The sequence below is a fragment of the Nyctibius grandis genome, chromosome 1 (genome assembly GCF_013368605.1).
Source record: "Nyctibius grandis isolate bNycGra1 chromosome 1, bNycGra1.pri, whole genome shotgun sequence".
Lineage (NCBI taxonomy): Eukaryota > Metazoa > Chordata > Aves > Nyctibiiformes > Nyctibiidae > Nyctibius > Nyctibius grandis.
In genome coordinates, this window is record NC_090658.1 from 133,679,418 (window position 1) to 133,700,329 (window position 20,912).

The 20,912-nt window shown below is 48.1% G+C and overlaps 1 protein-coding gene across 3 annotated transcripts; it reads right to left on the minus strand.

Moving 5' to 3' along the window:
- Positions 1–1,253: 1,253 nt before the first annotated feature.
- ZNF512 (zinc finger protein 512) lies at positions 1,254–20,786 on the minus strand. Of its 3 annotated transcripts, none has more exons than XM_068412029.1 (14): positions 20,730–20,786; positions 17,047–17,105; positions 15,941–16,149; positions 14,766–14,855; positions 11,413–11,496; positions 10,012–10,136; positions 9,586–9,672; positions 8,261–8,359; positions 7,622–7,789; positions 6,816–7,010; positions 6,039–6,140; positions 4,658–4,720; positions 4,095–4,193; positions 1,254–3,613 (listed from the first exon to the last, which is right to left on the minus strand). In XM_068412029.1, exons 1-14 carry the CDS (start codon positions 20,748–20,750, stop codon positions 3,314–3,316), a joined length of 1,701 nt encoding a protein of 566 aa, XP_068268130.1. In that variant the 5' UTR covers positions 20,751–20,786; the 3' UTR covers positions 1,254–3,313. The 3 variants fall into 3 exon arrangements, with proteins under 3 accessions (XP_068268130.1, XP_068268121.1, XP_068268138.1); XM_068412020.1 differs by having other exon boundaries at positions 14,766–14,858; XM_068412037.1 differs by lacking the exon at positions 20,730–20,786 and having other exon boundaries at positions 14,766–14,858; positions 15,941–16,055.
- Positions 20,787–20,912: the final 126 nt, after the last annotated feature.

The following is a 20,912-nucleotide window of genomic DNA, read 5'->3' on the forward strand; positions in this document are numbered from 1 at the left end:
ACGAGAAGCTCACCATGAGCCGGCAACGTGCGCTGGCAGCCCAGAAAGCCACCCGTGTCCTGGGCTGCATCCCCAGCAGCGTGGCCAGCAGGGCGAGGGGGGGGATTCTGCCCCTCTGCTCCGCTCTCGGGAGACCCCCCTGCAGTGCTGCGTCCAGCTCTGGGGCCCCAACAGAAGAAGGACACGGAGCTGTTGGAGCGAGTCCAGAGGAGGCCACGGAGATGCTCAGAGGGCTGGAGCCCCTCTGCTCTGGGGACAGGCTGAGAGAGCTGGGGCTGTTCAGCCTGGAGAGGAGAAGGCTCCGGGGAGACCTTGTTGGCTCCGGGGAGACCTTCTTGCGGCCTTTCAGTACATAAAGGGGCTTATAAGAAAGATGGAGAGAGACTTTTTGATAGAGCTTGTAGTGACAGAACAAGGGACAATGGTTTTAAACTCAAAGAGGGCAGGTTTAGATTGGACAAAAGCAAGAAATCTTTTACAATGGGGTGGTGAGACACTGGAGCAGGTTTCCCAGAGAAGCTGTGGATGCCCCATCATTGGAAAGGTTCAAGGTCAAGTTGGATGGGGCTTGGAGCAACCTGATCTAGCGAAAAATGTCCCTGCCTGTGGCAAAGGGGGTTGGAACTAGATGACCTTTAAAGGTCCCTTCCAACCCAAACCAGTCTGTGATTCTATAGGGCAGAATTTTGATCTGAGTTGCAAAATCTAAGGCTAATCGAACTCTAACAACGGATCGAACAGTAGGCTCATGGGTGCTTGAACAGCACATCGCAGCACGGTAGGTGGTAGCACAATTAGCCAGTTTTATATGTTATTTTATAGCCCTGGAAACACATGATGTTGTGAACTCCCCAATTAAAATACCTTCCTTGAAGCTAAATTTTCCCCTGCCCTCAGAGCAGCAGAGCATTGCTGCAGTCACACTGGGTCACTCCACGCTGCCTCAGCCCACCCACCGCAGGACGCAGGTGCTCCTGAGCAGACCACACTCCTCAAAAGCAGTGGACGCTGCTGGTGCAGCAGTGCCACCACCTCTTAGGGCTTGAGCCAGCCCAGCAAACGATCTGCTCTAACACTGACCAAGCATGAGTGCACTGTTGGATAATGATTTTTTTCCACATGCCATGTTATGTGGGGGAGTATGTTGTTGACGTAGCTCTACAAAATTCGTGTGGTCACGAAGTACCCATGTCTAGAAAAACAGGTCTGGTTAGTAACTCACAAACGTCAGTAAATAGGACTCTAGACTGAGATCCACTAAGAAAAACCTCCTTTAATTCACGGCTTTATCGCGTTGTCCATGTGTTGGGAGGGAAGGCAGTAAACACGTGTGGTCAGAGTACAGCTGTGTGGAGGTGCGTACTGAGGAGAAACGGTGTGGACAACTGAACAGCACCAGAGCATGCAGGAAATCCCCGTGGGCAGGCTGGGGTGTGTGGTGCAGGTAGGGATGGTACCACGAACACTACACACCAAACAGACAAGAAACCATGTTCTTGCACTGATGATGTTTTATTTGGTCGATTTCTGACCTTGCCCCTCTTATTGCAAACCTTACACACCCTGCACAGAGGTCCACACAATTATACCTTCAGTGCAGCACTGCAGCCACGGTGACAGCTGGTTCCAAGAGGCAGTGACACGTACATCACAATGGAGCACTGCACGCTGTCTCACCACCATGCAGGTGTTAATCCCCATGAGAGACAGACCATGCTCAGCTGGGGTCTGCTTTGCTTATTATACGAGAGAGACAGTTCTTGAGAGCGCCCTGGCCATGCAGCACTTGGCACTGTCAGGGCCAGTGTAATGATTCTGGTAATAACACAAAGGTATAAACCCACCTGCTCACCAGGCGCTGCAATGGCTCCCCTGTGAATTTCATCATCAGCAACTTTGGTAGACAGTGAAAATTCACGGGGAGGTAACATGGAGCCAGCTGGCTATTTTCTTGCCTGTAAAACTGCAAGGAAAAGGTAAAATTTTGCAACTTCCTGGTACAGTGGGTCTTTGGAAAACAGAAATTCTGGAGAACCCTTCTCTGAAAGACAGAGTAGGACTGCCTGTGCTCTTTCCTATGGCTCCTATGACACCTGCTGCATTTACGGAGCACAGGAAGATATTCCCTATGATCCAGAGTTCGTGCTAACACATGACTTAAAATAATGAACCCCCTTCTTCTAACCTTTTCCACACAGGGAAGCCACTGCTGATATACCTCATTCACACAAAGGAAGCGGTATTGAAAAGAAACAGGTGATATAAGACAACGAAGGTGGTGCCTACAGAGCACAAAAAAAGGGCACTACAAGAGCATGGGCATGACAAAGACCACCACACTGGCAAGGCAGCCCAACAGAACCTGGGTTTTGGCATCAGCAAGGCTGCTACTGTAGATATGCACTGTCTTGCAGTACGTTTGCTTCCCAGTGAGTCTGAAACAAGCGGTCTTCAGAGGGCACGCGGAGGCCATCGTATTACTTGAGTTACTGGGGGTCTCTGAAAGGCCAGTGAATCTCCCAAAAGGCTGGAGGGTATTTATTCCTCACTGGACTGGAAGACCCTCTACATACATTCAACGCCCAGAGCTACAGAAGACAGATGCTGGGGGAATACTGGGTTCCTGGCGAGGGTGATGATGTTGTCCCATCACTTCCACGCAGACCAGAGCTCATGTGCTACTGTCCGGTGCTGAGCCTAACCACCAGTGTATGAAGGAGAGCCAGTGCCCTGTGCACCAGACTGGAGCACACGCTGGGAAGGTACTTGCTCTTCTGTGGCAGCCTTGCTGACAGCAGACAGGACAGCTACGGGGCAAGCTAAAGCCTCTGCACTCTGCACAGCGCTGCCTGGTTTGTGTGCACCCTGTGCAAGAAGGATCCCCCCTCAAAGAGACCTACACCCTGTGCCAGTCAGCCCCTTATAGGGAGAACTGCTAAAAAAGAACCCTGATCTCACCGTCAGAGGGAGATGACAAAACAGACAGCTGCTGTACTGGAAACCACTAAACAAGCAACTAATGTGACCCAAACTGAGACTGTAACCAGAGCAGGGACGACACTGGGAACACCGCTAGCGGCACTGTCCAAGGGAACTACACCAGGAGAGGCAGCCTCTGTACCACAGCTTTGGTCTGGAGTCTCTCACAACCAACCAGAGGCAACGGTTTCAAAATCAAGGTCACCGAGTAGAACGGAGTCACAGTCCCAAAGACATTCAGTTGCTCCTATTAGTGCTGTGGGTTATGAGCCTGACAGAAGTGGGGCTTGTTACTGAAAAGCTTTAGGGTTGCTCCTTCCCTTCTTCTAGGGATTTACTTCCGGCCTCGCCTGCGGCCGGTTTTTGGAAATTCGGCTCTCTGTGCAACCTGGGGCTCCCCCTCCTCACTACTTGCGCTCTCATGGTCCACCCGCTGTGGACGACCTCTCTTACTCCTCCTCGTTTTTTCAACTGCAGCAGTGGGGAGCTTCTTGGCAGCCAGGGTCCCAGTCCTCTTCTTTTTGCCCCGGGTCAAAGGACGTTTCTTCCGTTGCTTCCTCTGCTCTTCTCTTTGGCGGATTTTCATTATCTTCTCAAAGCTTTTGGTGGTAGTTGTGTTCACATCAAACCAGTCCTGGAGGGTTTAGAAGGCAACAGGTTGGTACTGATGGTGGAAATACCATACAAAGCCTATCAGGGGTTACAACAAAGCTGCCTTGTGGGACAAGGGTTTCCTGAAATGTGAGATCTGGAAAGGCAGCTGCCTGACAAGGCTCTGTTCTTCGATGTTCCTCCTCAGGTGTTACCCTGTCTCAGAGGATTCAGATTTTATTTGGCAATTGCCTGGCTAAAGGCATGGGAAATGCTGAAGAGCTGAACTGAGCAGCAGCAGCTTGGGACAAGATGTGTGACAGGACACAACACTCGCTCCCCAGATCAACGCACAAGACCAGCTATGTTTAAGCAAAGCAAAGGCCACCTGAGTCCAGGACCCTGCTCCCAGCAGTGAGCAAGGAAAAAGTAAAACAGGGCAAGCACCCAGCATTTCCTTCCCAAGACACCCTCCCTACCTCCAACAACCCGGGGTCTGAGGACTTCCATTCTGCCTGGCTTACCTCAGCATGCACAGAGTTGATGTGATACTTGACCCCGCTCTCTGAAATGAACTCCTTCTCACACAGGAGACACTTGTATTTACCAGCCACGAAGTCTCCCTGGCACCAAAACAAAAAAAATCCATCACCAACTGCTGCCTCGAAGGCTGACACACCCATATATTGTATTTGGATCTTGCTCAGATATGACCCAGCAGTAAGAAGCAGAAACTCTTATTCATAGCAGACAACGCTTTAGCTGCAGGAGCACTAACACTACTGACCAGTTATGCCCACAACGCATAGGACTGCTCTGTGAGATGTTACGAGGTCTCCAGCACTGCACCTGGACATAATGCTCCTGTAGCTGTGAACCTACAGGTAGGACTGCCGTGTCACTAAAGCACATGCCATTAAGATGCTTCCTCCTTGCCTCACGCAGCCCCACCAGCACACAGGGAAGCACTCACACTGTGAGGAACTCAGCAGATGGCAGGACAACAGCTTGAACAAGGAGATATCTGAGGGACAGGGACAGTCAGGCTATTGGTATGAAAGACAGTGAGTACAGGAAGGCTACCAACCAAGGTGCACGTGCCGAGGTGGGATTTGAGTCCTGAGACGCTGCCATACACGGATTCACAGCCCTGAAACAGAAAACAAAGCGTGTCAGCAAAACGCTAGTGAGAAATCACTTCTGCACGAGGAAGTCTTACTCTCTGGAAGACAATTCCAAAAGCGATGTGAGGTAGAGGGAGGGAGAGACCAAGTCCTACAAAGCCAGAAAGCTGCTGGTAAAAAGACCATTAAAGGAGATTTAAGCTTTCAGCACGTTAAACATTTCCAGTTTCTGAGCACATTCAGACCTAATAAAGAGACTCCTGGCACAGTCACATTCACCCTCTACCAAAAGCCTGAGCAAAACGATGGGAGTTTGCATTTTGCCTGAAGTGCAGCAGAGATTAATTTCAAACAAAGCACAGGGGCAGGCACAAGACACTTCAGTCTCTCCTGCCCTGCTCGGGTATCCAGCGGCCCAGGGCAGAAGCACCGCATCCGACTCCAGTGGCCTCAGCCCAAGGGCAGCTCCACAGGCCCACCCCTGTGAGGCTTTCGGCATCAGCCTCGGGATACTACATCGTGCTCAGCCCAGCCCAGCCCCTGAAATAGGAGATGCAAAGCATGCTTCTGGGTTACTGGTCGGTGAGACAGGACGGCTGCTTTCTGGGGACAGCTCCATACACAACACCGTGTTGCAATTCTTACACCTGGAAATGGGGAGACAGTGCTGGGGGTGGGGTCGGGCAGGGGGAAGGCGTTGTCTCCACACCAAACCCAGACAGAAGCCACCACTGACCCTGGGTTATCCAGCAGCCACCTGTGTGCGCCACCTGCGCCACATCTACCATAGTTTCCACCAACGGGGTCATTTCTTCTCGTCGGATCTGACTGGTGACCACTGCACGGCTTTGTAAGAAACCAAGTGCACATGCACAAGCATCCCTAGACCAGGACGACGGTGCCACACGTGAGTCTTCTGCAGCCCATTTCCAGCTTTCAAAAGAAAACTTAAGGGCTGTGCCAACGTCCCTCTACTCTTACATTTCCATCCCTACTCCTCCCTTCTTCCATAATTAGATTTACCACACCTGCTAGACTGCCAGGGGCCTGTCATTTTTCCACTGCTCAAACCTCCAAAGGGACCAGTTCCCAGCTGGATGTGAAAGCTCCACCAGTCTGACACCAAGTTACTGGCTCTGAAGTGGACAAACACATCCCAGAGGGATCGTCTCCAGGGCAACAGTCCTAACAGGGACTTGGTTACGCTAACCAACCACACTGAGGTAAAGCAGAATTTGTCTCCCACAGAGAGACAAACTGCAGGTTCAAGGTTGTGGAAAGCTGTTGGCTCATACAGACCTGAAATCTGTCCCCCGTGAGGCTTCAGAAACATTTAAGGATTACCTGATTTGGGCAGTGGACTCTTCGGTACATCTTTATCTCCGTTTTCCATTTGCACAGCACATCTTGACTAAACGTGGGCAATCCAGGACGAGTATATTTCAGCTGAGATAAAGAGACGGAATTGAAAGCTGGAAGCAATGTTGGCTACGCACTGTGCCAAGTATGCCCCTTTCCCTCCCAGGCTGTGAGACAGAAGTGCTATTTCTTCTCTTGCTCTGACAGCTAAACTCTCAATAACCAACCTTTTCCCGTCTCACTGACTCTCCACAAACATAACTGAATCTGGAAACCCCCCCACTACCAGAATCCAAAAATTCCCACACCTTTGACTACAACGGTTCCTCTAAATGCACTTACCCCATTAATATAATAAATCATCCTTTTCCCTTGGGTTTCCCTTACAGCCTAAAAGATGCTCCTGGAAACTGTGAAGCCTGAAAAACTGTGCAATATCACTGCAGTGATCTGCAGCCTATGACTTGTGAGCAACAGACTGCCTATAACTGCCTTCGTTACTTGTGCCTGATGAAAATTACAGCAATAGGACTTGAAAGTCACTGTAGCCTGCCTGGATGAAATACCTGTACGACAGCAATTGCTACTGCAGCAATACCGTGAACTAAGACCAGAAAGAGTAAAATCTGATCCCTCCCCACTTCTTCAATATTGCTTTCCATGGGCCACCAAACACTGGTAACACAGGGCAGATGCCAGTGTAAGACTCATCTGATGTGAAGAAAGACTCAAACGCTGTATCGCACTTTTAAAGCCTTGTACCTTCCGGTCATCTGGAATCAAGTCCTGGAGAACTTTTCTCTTGGGCCACTCTTTGGCCAGCTCTTCTCCAGCTAACTCATGGAGATAGTAGATTGCCACCTTTGCAGATCTCCTCTGAACTCTGCCTGTGTTATTTGGCTCACGTTTTATTTCCTTCAGGCTCTCTGTTCTTCTCTCCTCATGGAGGAAAGTGACCTGCAATGAAGGCCAAAAGAGGTGAGCCTCCTTCAATAGTTCCTATTTCAGTTACACTATGTACTGTGAATAAATATTCTGCCAAACCCCTCACAGAAATGCTGCTGCAGCTCTGGTTCACTGCCACAGACACAGGACAGAAGTGCACTAGTGAGACAGACCCCCACATCCACTCGGGGATCACAGCAGCAAGGCTCAAGCAGAGAGTTTCATGCAGTCACTGGTCTTGAAAGCACATCACATCATTTGCTGTAAAACCCTCACGTCCTGCCTGTTCTGCTCCAATGTTGGGTGTTTTAAGAGCAAAGAAAAACATCTCCAAGTTACACATGTTAGCATCATTCTTCCATGGAGCAAAAGTCAGGCAGTAATCACCAATTACTGCTGCCATGGTGATTTACTATTAAAAACTCGATCCTAGTTACAGAAGAGCAACAGCTGCTGCTAGAAGGAAAGTATCAAGGACAGAATAATCCCGGGAGACAGAAAAATGCAAAGATTTTCTATCCCTAATTACCCACTCAAGGAGCAGACAAAAGCCTCCGTGTCTCAAGTCTGAACGGCTGAAGCACGCCCACACCACCCTGATAACCCCGTCAGTGTGCACTCACCGGCCCGTGCTTAGATCGGAGGTGGTAGACGAGTCCTGCCTTTGACTTGTACGCTTTTCCACAGTGATGGCACTTCATAGCCATTTTCTCCAGCTCAGAAGCAGCCTTCCCACACTTTTTAACATGATATAGGTATCCCATTATGCTCGTGAAGCTGCCTGTGCAGCCCTGTCAAAGCAGAAGGAAAACGCATGGAAGAAAAACGCTCTCCAAGTGATTACAAGGCCACTGTGTGTCGAATCCACAGTTTGCTGACCAAAGTACTGTCGCTTTTCCTGCCAGACCAGAGACAATCAGGTAGTAAAGCTTAATGTTAGCCTATTCAGATAGGCAAAATCTGGGACAAAGAATTGGCTGCAACTGGGAGAATTGTTGTTGTATGGGGCTCTGAGCAACCTGATGTAACTGAAGATGTCCCTGCCCATTGCAGGAGGGTTGGACTAGGTGACCTTTAAAGGTCCCTTCCAACTCAAACCATTCTATGATGCTATGTTACTCTGTCTTAAAAGCATAGGTAGGATCTTGAAACAAATCCAGCTTTGGCCAGCACCAAAGCACACCCAGCAGAACTCTCTTAATACTTCATGTTCATGAGTCCGCTGCTGTTCAATTCATGACACTTAGCACGATGCAGCTTACCTCCCTCGTACACTTCAGCTTTCCCATACGCTTCAACACCTTCCGAAGGCGGTCTCGCTCAAGCTGCTCATCCAATTCTCCTCCCTCCTTCACAACTGGCTAAAGCACAGCAGAAAGAAGAAAGAAAAACACAGAATGCTCAGCATTTACAGTTCTCCTCACAGGGAATTCACTACTCAACACACTACTGAAGGGAAACTAAAATAATTAGATCTCTGCAACGTACGATTTTACAGAAGTGTCTCTAATACAATGATCACTGTCCATATCCCAGAACAACTGAATTACCTTTAAAAGGAGTAAACTGCCTGAAAACCACTTTGCAGATAAGAGTTTTAATATTTAGCTAGCTATATATGAACAAAACCTTGATAAGAAATGGTCCCAAACTATAGCTGCTGGGAAGGACTTCTCTCCCCTTCTGCCTGTGGGAAGTACTCACTCATCTCTGTTATGCATCTTTAACACCTACTGGTCCTACCACTTCCACTTAGCCTAACCAAAGCTAAGCAGACTAATTGCCTGTAATGGTTATTCATCTATGCTAAACTACAGCTCAAGTTCTTCTCTGTTCTCTCTCTGATGGTTATAGTGTATGATTTCCTACACCACCTTATAATATTACACCAAGACTGAACAGGAAGTTAGATCTGAGTGACAGATCTGTTCCTCAGGGCCAGAACACGATCCCTGGCCTATTCCGTTTACTAGAACAGCTGTGGGTTCAGAACCCACAGTACTGGGAACTATGTAAAAAATTACAGTAACGAACTATCTAAACCTTACCCAAACTTCTGAATGATCTTTCCAAAAGTTCTAATTCTTCACAACTACAACAGAAGACATTGCCTTCTTTAAAGTAATAGCAAAGAGGAAAAGCAGATAGTAGCATTAGTATCTTTACAGTAAATAGAGACAAGAACTAAACTGCTGCTTCTGCTTTTTTACCTTTGAACTTGTGAAGAACTGAAATCTAGTCTGCTCTGGATGTAGAAAAACTCCTACTTTCTAGCAAAGGACTGAAAATTGCAGCCTAATGAGCAATCTTTTTTGTTCTGATTGAGAATGCCTTTTATGCGTGACACATAACCAGCCTAAACAGAAATTCGTCCCCTCTTTCTAAGATGTAGCATGCCTACCATCTCTGGTAACATTCTACTGTTTTTTCAGATGTCAAATCTCACAGGAAAAATAATAGATAGACAAGATTTGAACAGCTACAACATTTGAAAAAAACACACTATGTTCTGTTTCTGTGTGCACCAGGGAAGGAGCAAAAGACTGTCTCGCCTGTAGGATTTTTAGATGCACAGCAGTTGTGTTACCTGATTGTTATGGTCTGCCATGACGTGGTATTTCATCCCTCCTAAAGACTTCAGCTGCTTCCCACAGTGATGACACGTGAACATTTCCTAGAAACAAACAGGACATGGTGCGTGTAACTGTAAACTAACCAAAGGGGAAAGGAGCAGGAGAGCAGAACATTTTATCTGGGTCTGGTAACTGTCCATAAGAACAGAAGAGATTTTATGGAGCCTGAAATTTAGGGGAACAATGAAACAGCTGCATCTGTGTTTACTACTCCCAACCTCCAGCAAAAGGCTAAGCACGAAGCACCAAGTGCAGCCTCTTACAGATGTATAAAGGCCTCTTGCTTAGAGACATGATGATGAGATGAAACTGGTTTTAAGTGCAACACAAAACAGTGCGCAGGCGTTCCTGAGTAAAGAAAGCATTGCTTGTGTTCTTACCTGCCTGCAATTCACCATATGTTTCTTCAGACCTTCTACAGTCTTTCTCACCACAGCCCGGCACGTTGGACAGGTAACTCGGCCTTTGTCCTGAATCTCCAGAGACCATCGCTCTTCCATACTACCTGTCAAAACAGAAGGGTTGGAACAGAACTGCAAACACGGTACCTTTTTTTTTCCCTTCGACGTGCACAATGAATCCTAGAAGGAAACAGGTCACATGCTACCAAACTCGTGTCCAGCTACACTTCGACAGGTTTAGCTTATTTGCAGCTTTAAATGTGTGATGTGACAAGGCACACACCGCTCCTCTTGGGAGAGCGTTTTATAAAAACTCTTTAATTCTACTATCCCCTTGCCAGCAGCGCTCTTCCACTTGTTCAGCAGAGATTTCTCCTTCATTCATTTTTATTACACAGGTACTTTTGCGTGCAGAGTAAACTCTTCTTGCTGCAAAAGGCTTTTCACAACAGAAGCAGTCACAGATGTGACTGAACGGTTTCAGATACAGTCCACAGTTCAGTTCCACTAGACAGATCTCTAGAACTCCACTGACGTTAGCCAGCAGTTTTGGCACCGAAAGCGAACACAGCTGCACCACCAGGCTGTACCTCTACTCAACATCCAGGGAAGAGCACCCTGCGTGGCATGGTTCCAGTCCCTGGCCTCTTCTTGAAATGCCAAGCAAAAGCCTGGCATAACCCACAAGGATTGTAAATTACTGAAATGGGTTCTGGGAAGAAAGTGGCTTAGCAGCCATCTGCTTGAATTCTTATCATAAAAAGATCTAAAGGCTTTCCTCTTTGCCCAGTAATAGCAGGCAGGGGTTGTCCCTCCCCAGGTCGTTGGGGGAAAAGTTTGTGAATTAAACAGCACTTGGCAGAAAACTGGGGTATTTAATGAGTGCTGTGAGCCACACATACCAAGTCATTCCACTTGCTGAGCCAAGGCTAAAATGTTATCTTTCTAGGATGGACTGCTTGGATCTCTGGCTACCAGGTTACCAGAAAAGGTGATTTGGCAGCAACAGCTACAGAGTTTTTGCTGCAAACACATTCTGCTGAATAAAAAAGTATAAATATTTTTATGAGTTTTAGAGTGAAACTATTTTAACAGGGTTTTGCTCAATTCAAAAAGTGATTCCCCCTTCACTGTTCCATTATGCAGTGGTAAAACCATGTGGAACTACACTATTAGGCAGCCTGCAGTCCCTCCAGTCTTGCTCTGCAGTACTGACACAGTGCCAAAAGGACAGCAGCCAGTTCCTCCTTGTCAACAGCAAAGTGAACAACAAAATGGAAACACCAGAAACACAGCTGTTGCTCAGATTCAAATCCTAGAATCACATTTATCTTTTAGCTGCTTCATAAACAATTCTGAGCAACTGCTGCTTCTCCTTACCTGTGCCATAGGTTTCCGGTTCTTTCTGAACACGGTGTCCCTTTGTTTTGGAGTTTTGTTGTGTTCCAGCTTGCTGTTTTTTTCCTGTTGTAACACAAACAAGAAAGACCAGAAGACTTAATTCTGTGAGTCTTGTTACAAAAAAGCAGAGACTTTTTGCTAGGAGGTTGCTGTTTAGGCTGCTGTCTCAAAGCTACTCATTCAGAAATGTTCAATGCTTGTTTTCTTTTTTAAAAGGAATTTCAAGATTATGTTCCCTACTCCCTTTCAAAATTCACAGCTATGTACAGCTGCCCACATTAGTCCCATCCAGGTATCTGTAGTCTGTATGGTTGTTCATACATAAAGCTCAGGGGATGGGAACTCTTCACACTGCAACCTCCACCGCTGAGCCAATCTCGTGACTCGTTGACAACTAAATGGACAGTCTCATTCTTCTACTCATTCCTGTTTTCTTTAAATTAAACAGCTCTTATTGTTTCAGTACTTTCTCATGGGTCATGCTTTTTGCTAGCTTCTCTTCCCTGTTCTCTTCAGTTGGTCCACACATTTCCCCAACTGCAATGCCCACTGCTGGAAACAGACTCCCAGTGTGACCCTGCATTAGAGCAGAATTACTTCACGTGTCTGAAAGTCTGCGTTCCTGTTCAAACACCTCAGTATTAACACCTGCCTTTTTAAAAACAAGTACATCACTGTTGGTCCCTATTCAGCTTTTGATCTGTCAGAAATCTCAAATCCTGTTCTGAAGAAGCGACGCAGAGGAGGCTGTTCTTTGTCCTTCAGCTGTGCTAATATTTCTTCCTAACTGCAGTACCTTTAATTTTACACACTATATTCCATTCTATTTTTTAAACTGTTTCTCTAACGTCAAGACCACTTTCAATGTTAGCTTTTTCTGCAACCTCTTTCAGCTTTGTGCTGTCTACACACTTTGAAGACCTTGGTGACGAAAACAACAGCTAGATTTGAATCTAGAACAGATTGTGAATCATCATTCTATACTTTTTTCTATTTCATAGAAATCACAGAAACATGAAGGTTGGAAGGGACCTCCTGAGATCACTTAGTCCAACCCCTGTGTTCAAGCACCGTCAGCTAGAGCAGGTCACCAAAGAATGTGTCCAGTCAGGTTCTGGGTATCTCCAATGATGGCAACTCCACAACCTCTTTGGGCAACCTGTGTCAGGGTTTGACCACCCTCACAGTAAAAAAGGGTATTATTGTCTTTAGACAGAATTTTGTGTGTTTTAATTTATGCCCATTGCCTCTTATCCTGTCAGTGAGCACTACAGAGAAGAGTCTGGAAGAGTCTGGCTCCCTTTTCTTCATTCCCTCCCATCAAGTATAGAGTCGCAGCTCTCAGCCTGTCCTCATAGGAAAGATATCCCAGTCCCTCAATCATCTTTGCAGCCCTGCAATAGACTCTCTCCACTGTGTCCACGTCTCTCTTGTATTGGGGACCTCAGAACTGGACACTGTACTCCAGATGTGGCCTCACCAGTGCTGAGCAGAAAGGAAGGATCACCTCTCTCAACCTGCTGGCAATGCTCTTCCTAATGTCGCCCTGAATGCTGTCGGCTGCCTTTGCCACACGGGCGTGTTGCTGGCTCATGGTCAGCTTGCTGTCCTCCAGGACCCTAAAGTCCCTCTCTGCAGAGCTGGTTTCCAGAAAGTCAGCCCCCAGCATATGCTGGTACATGGGGTTATTCCTGCCCAGCTGCAAGGCTTCACATTTCTCCTTGATGAACCTCAAGAGGTTCCTCTCTGCTCAATTCTCCAGCCTGTCTGGGTCCCTGTGAATGGCAGCACACCCGTCTGCTGTACCACCACTCCTCCCAGTTTGTATCACCTGTGTACTTGCTGAGGGTGCACACTGTCCCATTGTCCAGGTCGTTAATGAAGATGTTAAACAACACTGGCTCCAGTATTTACCCTGGGGCACACCACTAGTGATGTGCCTCCAACTAGACTTTGTGCTGCTGATCACAACCCTCTGGGCCTGGATGTTCAGCTGGTTTTCAATCCACTGCACTGTTTGTTTATCTAACCTGTACTTTGTCAGCTTGTCTATGAGGATGTTGTGGTAAACGACACCAAAAGTTGTGGTGAACAACATCCACTGCTCTCCCCTCGTCCACCAAGCTAGTGACCTCATTGTAGAAGGCTATCAGGTTGATTAAGCATGATTTGCCCTCCATGAATCCATGCTGATTATTCCCAATCACCATCTGGTCCTTCATGTGTTTGGAAATGCTTTCCAGAAGGATTCTCTCCAACACCTTCCCAGGGACTCAGGTGAGGCCGACCAGCCAGTAGTTCCCCAGATGTTCCTTCTTTCTGTCCTTGAAGACAGGAGTGACATTTGCCCTCTTGCAGTCTTGAGGAACCTCTCCCAGTCACCATGACCTTTCAAAGATAATCAAGAGTGGCCTCACAATGACATCAGCCAGCTCCCTCAGCACTCGGTGCAACCCATCAGGCCCCATAGGACTCAGGTATGTCCAGTTTGTTTAAGTGCTCTAACCTCGTCCTCCTTCACTGTGTGTAGGGCTTCCTTGCTCCAGACTTTCCCTCTGGTCTCAGGCGCCTGGGATTCCTGAAGGATTCCTTTAATTGATAAAGACTGAGGCACAGGAAGCACGCCTCAGCCTTTTCCACGTCATTGTCACAGCTGCCCTGCCCTGTTCAGCACTGCACTCATGCTTTCCCCAGTCTTCCCTTTGCTGTTCAGGTGCTTGTAGAATCCTTTCTTGTTGCCTTTCACATCCCTTCCCAGATTCAACTCCAGGTTGGCCTTGGCTTTCCTAACCTCATCCTTGCAAGACTGGACAGCAAATGTAGACTTCTCCTGTCACCTGCTCCTACTTTCACCACTTGTACACTTCCTTTTGCACCTAACCACTGATCAACAACCCTCTGAAGGCACGAAAGACCTATGATATCAAGCATTTCCCCCCTCTGTCTCTGTGGTAAAAGAAAACTAAAGTCGTTGGGTTTGGTTTCTCCTTAACAAACCCATTTTGCTGTTATCATCTACTTATTAATCTCCAGATGTTTACAAGTAATTTGTCTGATTATTTAGTCCAGAATCTTTTGGAACACTGAAATTAAGCAGACTAGCCTATACTTGCCCTACTTCCTTTCCTCCCTCCCTTCAGTGGACTTTTAAAAGACTGAAATTTGAACAATCACCTCCCACTGTAAAACAGAAACTGGTCAACAGTCTCCTATAACAAAATACCCAGAATCAGAAACAGAGCTGGAAGACAGCAGAGGATAGTGTTTGAGCAGAGAGGAAGTCTGAAGTACCTGGAGGCTTGTAACTAGGAATTACAAGTTATTTGTATTACCCGAAATCTTCTGCTTCTTCTTGGGAGAGTCTTTAAGATCTTCGCCTTCCCCTTGCTCAGATTTCCTCTTGCCTTTCAATGGTGCTTCTCCTGCTGATGAGTAAGAACAGAAATGCTTCAGTCTCATTATTCAGTCTGGATAACAGCTTTGAGTCTGCTGCTGCCTCAGCTTATGCTTCTATTCAATACTTCAAAAAAAAATAGTTTTTGTACGGCACCTGGACACCAGTGAGCTAGACACAGCCTTTGGACTCAGTAACATTTATGCACTCCACAGCCTGCAATCCTCCAACACCGAAGATATGGAAGAAACAGTGCCACAGCATGGTCTGGGAAAATAATGCTCCTCAGGAAGAGAGCCAGAAGGTGCTAGGTTATGTCATTAAAAGCTCATCTGCACACACACAGAACGGAGCAGAGAAACAACAGCAGGTGGGGAAACCCAAATAATCTCCTGCCTCCCCTCACTATTTCCAGGCCTGTCAAAGGCTTATCTCCATGAACACAGAGAAGTACAGCAGCACAATGGCAGGCAGGGGAACACAACAGGCTCTCCCCACAACAGGGTGGAATACAGATTCTGACTCAGAGATAAGAAGAAAGTGCGTTAAAGGAGAGCAAAGTTTTGTCTCTCCGCGTGAGAAGTTTGGAAAACAGCTCCTAGGCTAGGACATCTGAATGTTCCTACAACAACGTAAGACCCGGAGCACTCCAAATCAGAAAACCATGTGACAGAAGTGAGAAAATAAAAGAAAGAAAAACATCCTTAAAAAAAAAATCTACCAACCACAAAAGCTGCGTCTAATCCCGAACACTGCTGAACGCTCCCCTTCTAGAACTTTGGTGGTGGTTCTTCTATCTTTAAAGCGCTCAGAGCACAGTCCTGATATGACTGGCAGAACCCTTATACATATCTCTTCTACAGCTAAAACTGAGTTCAATCACAGAATCACTAATTTTAATAGACAAGTCACTCAAAAGGAGCTGTGTAACATCAGAGAATTTCACTCATGTTTCCGCAGTGGAGGAAGTTTTATTTCTCTTAATACATCAGCAGCATTACCAAGGTTGTAATTTGTGGCTGAACTGCAGCGTGTCTTTCAGAAGTCATCTGATCTCTCATAAAAGAACCAGAGACAAAAGCAGTTGTGCATCGAGCCAAGAGTGACGAGTACCTTTTTTTTCTGCAGATTTGTTAACACTGTTTTTTACTCCTCTCATCTCCAACCAGTACGCAGGCCTGCGGATGGTCCGCTTGCTTCTGGGCTCCGCGCTTCCGTTCACTCGACCCTTCGGTGAGGCAGAAGAACTGTTGCTGACTGTCTCATCATAGTTACTGTTCAGTCCTAGGACAGTAGTTTCCACCTCCTCAAATTGCTTAGACCTGGAAAACATCCACTTGAAATCCCATGCATATGTATGCACACATAGGCACACAACCACAGCAACTTGGCAGACAACATCCCTTCCATCTTCCCAAGTGCTCTAAGAACTCATCTCACAGTTCACTGAATCTCCTGAGTTCTGTGAACTGAAAAGTGCCAGCAAGATAAAACACCTTAACTGTTATTTTTCAGTACATCTTTTAGAGAATGCCATTAGAAAGCTACTCGAGAGGAACAGAAAAAAGTATTCACCCTACCTCAAACCTTCAACCTAAGAAGCAGGCACACGTTAATCTCAATTTAAAAATATACATTTATCCTCAAGAAGAAAAGAGAAACACTTCAGCGTATCCCACTGCTACCACAATTCACAACTGAAATAAGTAGGTCGCTGGAATGACGCCTGTGATGGCCACCCCAGCAATACTCCCCCACACCCTGACCTGTGGAGCTCACGTGTTTTACCACATCAATCCAGAAATTAGTAAGTGGGGGTCACTGATGATACCAGCTCAGATCACTACATACTATGTTTAAAGAGGTACTGCAGAAGGGTGGGGAGAGGAATTCTCAAATTAAAGCTGTTCAGTTGCAATCACACTCAAAATACATAGATTTTGGAACACCATATGCTCTGAACATAAAATATTTATCTTCCCAGTGTTAAAATCCTTTTAAAAACAATAAATGAAAGCGAATACCCCTTGCAGTGTCAGAAAAGCACTTTTCCTACAAACCAATAAACAAAGTCAGTTGAGACTCTCATCACACACACCAAAATCATTGCAGCTCTTAAAATGCAAAATATGATGTAAAGACTGGGTATGATTTTCCAATAGGAATCTCTCAGCTTGTTTCTTGCCCTCAGTCAACCTGGACAAGAAACATTCACGTACTTTTTGTTTCCCAGAGACCTCTTGACCTTCTGTTGTCTGTCATGTCCAGGCTTGGTGTCCTAACAAAGCAGAACAATTCACATTAGCAGCACAGTTTTTCTTCTTTTCCCATGTTTCACTTTTCAGTCAGACACAATCACCTGCACTTCGAGGCTGTGCACACCATCCTTGGAAAAGGAAACCACTGTTTTCTGCAACAAGGATGTATTTAACCTTTCCAGCTCCAGCTGAATTAGAACTGGAACGAAAACAGGGATGAGCCCCTCTACACTCCCCATATGAAAGTCAATCATTCCCCTTGCACTGGGGCACGATGGAGTGTTGTCTCCAATTCATTCAGTGGTACCTGCTTTCTGCCTAGACTTTATCACACAATGACAAATATTTTTAGATTCTAACTTACTAGTTTTTACACAATACTTATTTTTTTCCCTAATAATTCTTGCATTTACCATGCCAAGCACGTTTTCTCTAGTCTCTTTTATGCCCTCTTTTAATTTTTTATCTCAATTATTTTGTCATACTCCATCAGCTGCCCAGATGTTCACTTTATCCACTTCACAGAATCCTTATTTAACAAAGATTTTTTGTCACTTATTGCTTCATATGCTCCTATTAAGACACATAATTTAACAGATACCATTGACCCATGTCAGTACGAACATCTCATTTGCTGTACATTGTTCCTGGCATGTGGACAATTATTTATCACCTTCTTTCAAATACTAATAATGACTCAATGTTGTTCTTCATTGGGAAACCCAGGACAAAAAACTTGGTTATACAGACTAGAAAACAAAAATCATTGCCCAGTAGAAGTATATGAAATACCAAAACTGTAACCTAGGAACAAAGACAGTATTTTGCCACGTACAGGAACTGGCTAAGAAACCAGGGGGAAAAAAAGAAAGAACATGGATAAATTACCCGTCTTCTTTATAGAAAAATGTAAAGCACATTATCAACTGGATCATGCTACGAAGTGTTTTAGTTATTAGAAAGAAATGCTACATATTATCTGGGGAAAAGAGCAAACGGGGATATGACAGAATTTGAATAAGTCATAAAAATGTGATGACTTGTCAGGAGGAGATGCTGAGAAACTTCAGGTGCTGTAACACCTCCTCTCCGGGGAGACCTTCTAGCACCTTCCAGTACCTGAAGGGGCTACAGGAAAGTGGGAGAGGGGCTTTTTACAAGGGCCTGGGGTGACAGGACAAGGGGGAACAGTTTTAAACTGAAAGAGAGGAGATTGAGACGAGATATTAGGAAGAAATTCTCTGCTGTGAGGGTGGTGAGACCCTGGCCCAGGTTGCCCAGAGCAGCTGTGGCTGCCCCCTCCCTGGCAGTGTTCAAGGGCAGGTTGGATGGGGCTTGGAGCAACCTGGTCTGGTGGAAGGTGTCCCTGCCCGTGGCAGGGGGTTGGAACTGGATGGGCTTTAAGGTCCCTTCCAACCCAAACCAGTCTGTGATTCTATGATTTTATGAATCCTTAAACTGTGACTATGGAGTGTCAGACTCCCCTTGGGCCTCCAGCCCCAGCATCTCCTCCCACGGAAAGGTTAGGGAAGCAGCAGAAAAGAAATTCACAACTGCTTGATCAATGACTTCACAATCGTATCTTGTCTTCTTTGGAAGAAAAGTCAATGGAAAGTTTGTGTTTGTATTGCTCTGATATGGTTAACACACATCTAGTATTGCAAACAGCAGTGTTTGGGAAACCCCTGTGTCAGAAACGTGGAGAAACCTCACTGAGGAGCAGCTAGAAAAAAATGAGGCCTGTGAAGTTACAACAGTAAAAATGAACAAACAGGCAGGCACAGTCCTCTGCAATCAGCTGGCCTAATCTACCACTAGAAGAACCCTGATGATTGACAAACGTGGCACATCTTCTAAGATTATTTTTTTTAGACCTAAAAATTTTTGCATAAAAGTGAAGATTAGTTTGAAGAATTTAGGTCACATTTAAGGATCTGCAATAAAAAAAAGAGTACAGATGATGTGTCTAGCCTTCCTTTCTGAGAAGCTGATAGCAGCAGTTGTGAAGGAAACATCTAAAGAAACTGGTGTTTTGAATGGTTTTGAATGGTTTTTATTTATACGGGGTACTTCCCACAGAAAAAACAAGAGACCTAAAGTATGCAGGAATGCTGCTCCACAACAATGCATCTGGAAACACACAGAAGCTCTCACGGAGGTCAGGAGACTGATGGAGTAACTGCCAGTGAGTCAGTCCTACAGCTACAGGAGAGGTGTCAGTGGAAGCACCAAGTGTCCTGCAGTGCCGAGACCTACAGGCTGGAGAGCTGGGCAGAGAGGAACCTCATGAAGTTCAACCAAGGCAAGTGTAGGGTCCTGCACCTGGGGAGGAGTAACCCCGAGCACCAGGACAGGTTGGGGGTGACCTGCTGGAGAGCAGCTCTGCAGAGAAGGACCTGGGAGTTCTGGGGGACACCAAGTTCCCCATGAGCCAGCAACGTGCCCTTGGGGCCAGGAAGGCCAATGGTGTCCTGGGGTGCGTGAGGAAGAGTGTGGGCAGCAGGTCGAGGGAGGTTCTCCTGCCCCTCTACACAGCCCTGGTGAGGCCACACCTGGAGTAACTGGGTGCAGTTCTGGGCCCCCCAGTTCAGGAAAGACCAGGAGCTACTGGAGAGAGTCCAGCGGAGGGTACGGAGATGGTCAGAGGGCTGGAGCATCTCTGCTGCGAGGAGAGGCTGAGGGAGCTGGGGCTGTTCAGCTGGAGAAGAGCAGACTGAGGGGGGATCTTATCAATGCTCACAGATACCTCAGGGGGGTGTCAAGGGGATGGGGCCAGACTCTTCTCAGTGGTGCCCAGTGACAGGACAAGGGGCAACGGGCACAAACTGAGACACGGGAAGTTCCATCTGAATATGAGGAGGAACTTCTTTGGTGTGAGGGTGCCAGAGCCCTGGCACAGGCTGCCCAGGGAGGGGGGGAGTCTCCTTCTCTGGAGATATTCAAACCCGCCTGGACACGGCCCTGTGCAACGTGCTGTGGGTGACCCTGCTTGGGCAGGGGTTGGGCTGGGTGATCTCCAGAGGGCCCTTCCATCCCAGCCAGGCTGGGGTTCTGTGATTCTGTGACCGTCCCTGCCCCGAGGGAAAACCCCCGGGCCGCGGGGCCGCCGTGAGGGCTCAGCACCCTCCGGGAGCTCCCTGTTCAGCCCCACGTTCCCAATCCACCCGCACGGGCCGCCGCCTCCCGCGGCGAAGGCCTGTCGGACACAGCGCGGGCCGGGGGCCGGCAGCGCCCTGCTCCGGGCCCCCCCCGGCCCTCGGCCCAGCCGAGCCGGGCCCGCCGCCGCCCCGTGCTCCCCGGGCTCGGCACCAGCGGGCGGCCAGCCCCTCAGACGGGGAGCCGGCGCTGCCGCCGCCGCGGGGACAGGGCCCGGCCGGCGGCACAGGCCGGGGCCGCCCACCGAGCCTCGGCGGCCGCGCCGGGCCGAGCCCCCGCTCCATCCAGCCCCAAGCCCAACGAGACCCTCGGGGCGAGGCAGAAGCCCCACCGCGGGGGGGCTCCGGCGGCGCCGCCCCGCCCCCGCCAGCCCCACGGCGGAGCCCATCCCGCGGCGGCTGCCGGCCCCGCACGCCCCCGCCCCGCTCCCGGACCGCAGCCCGGCCCCACGCCCCCGGGCAGCAGCAGCGAGGGCCGCGGGCACTCACCGAGCCGCCGCCGCCCCGCATGGTGCCGCCGCCGCCACGTCAGCGCGCGCCCCGCCCGCCCGCGCACGGCCGCGAGGCCCCGCCCGCTTCCGGCCGGCCCCGAGCGCCGCGGGGAGCCGGCGGCTGCCCCCGGGCCTCGGCCGGGCCGTCCGGCGCGGGCGGCTGCGCGCACCCCGCGGTCCG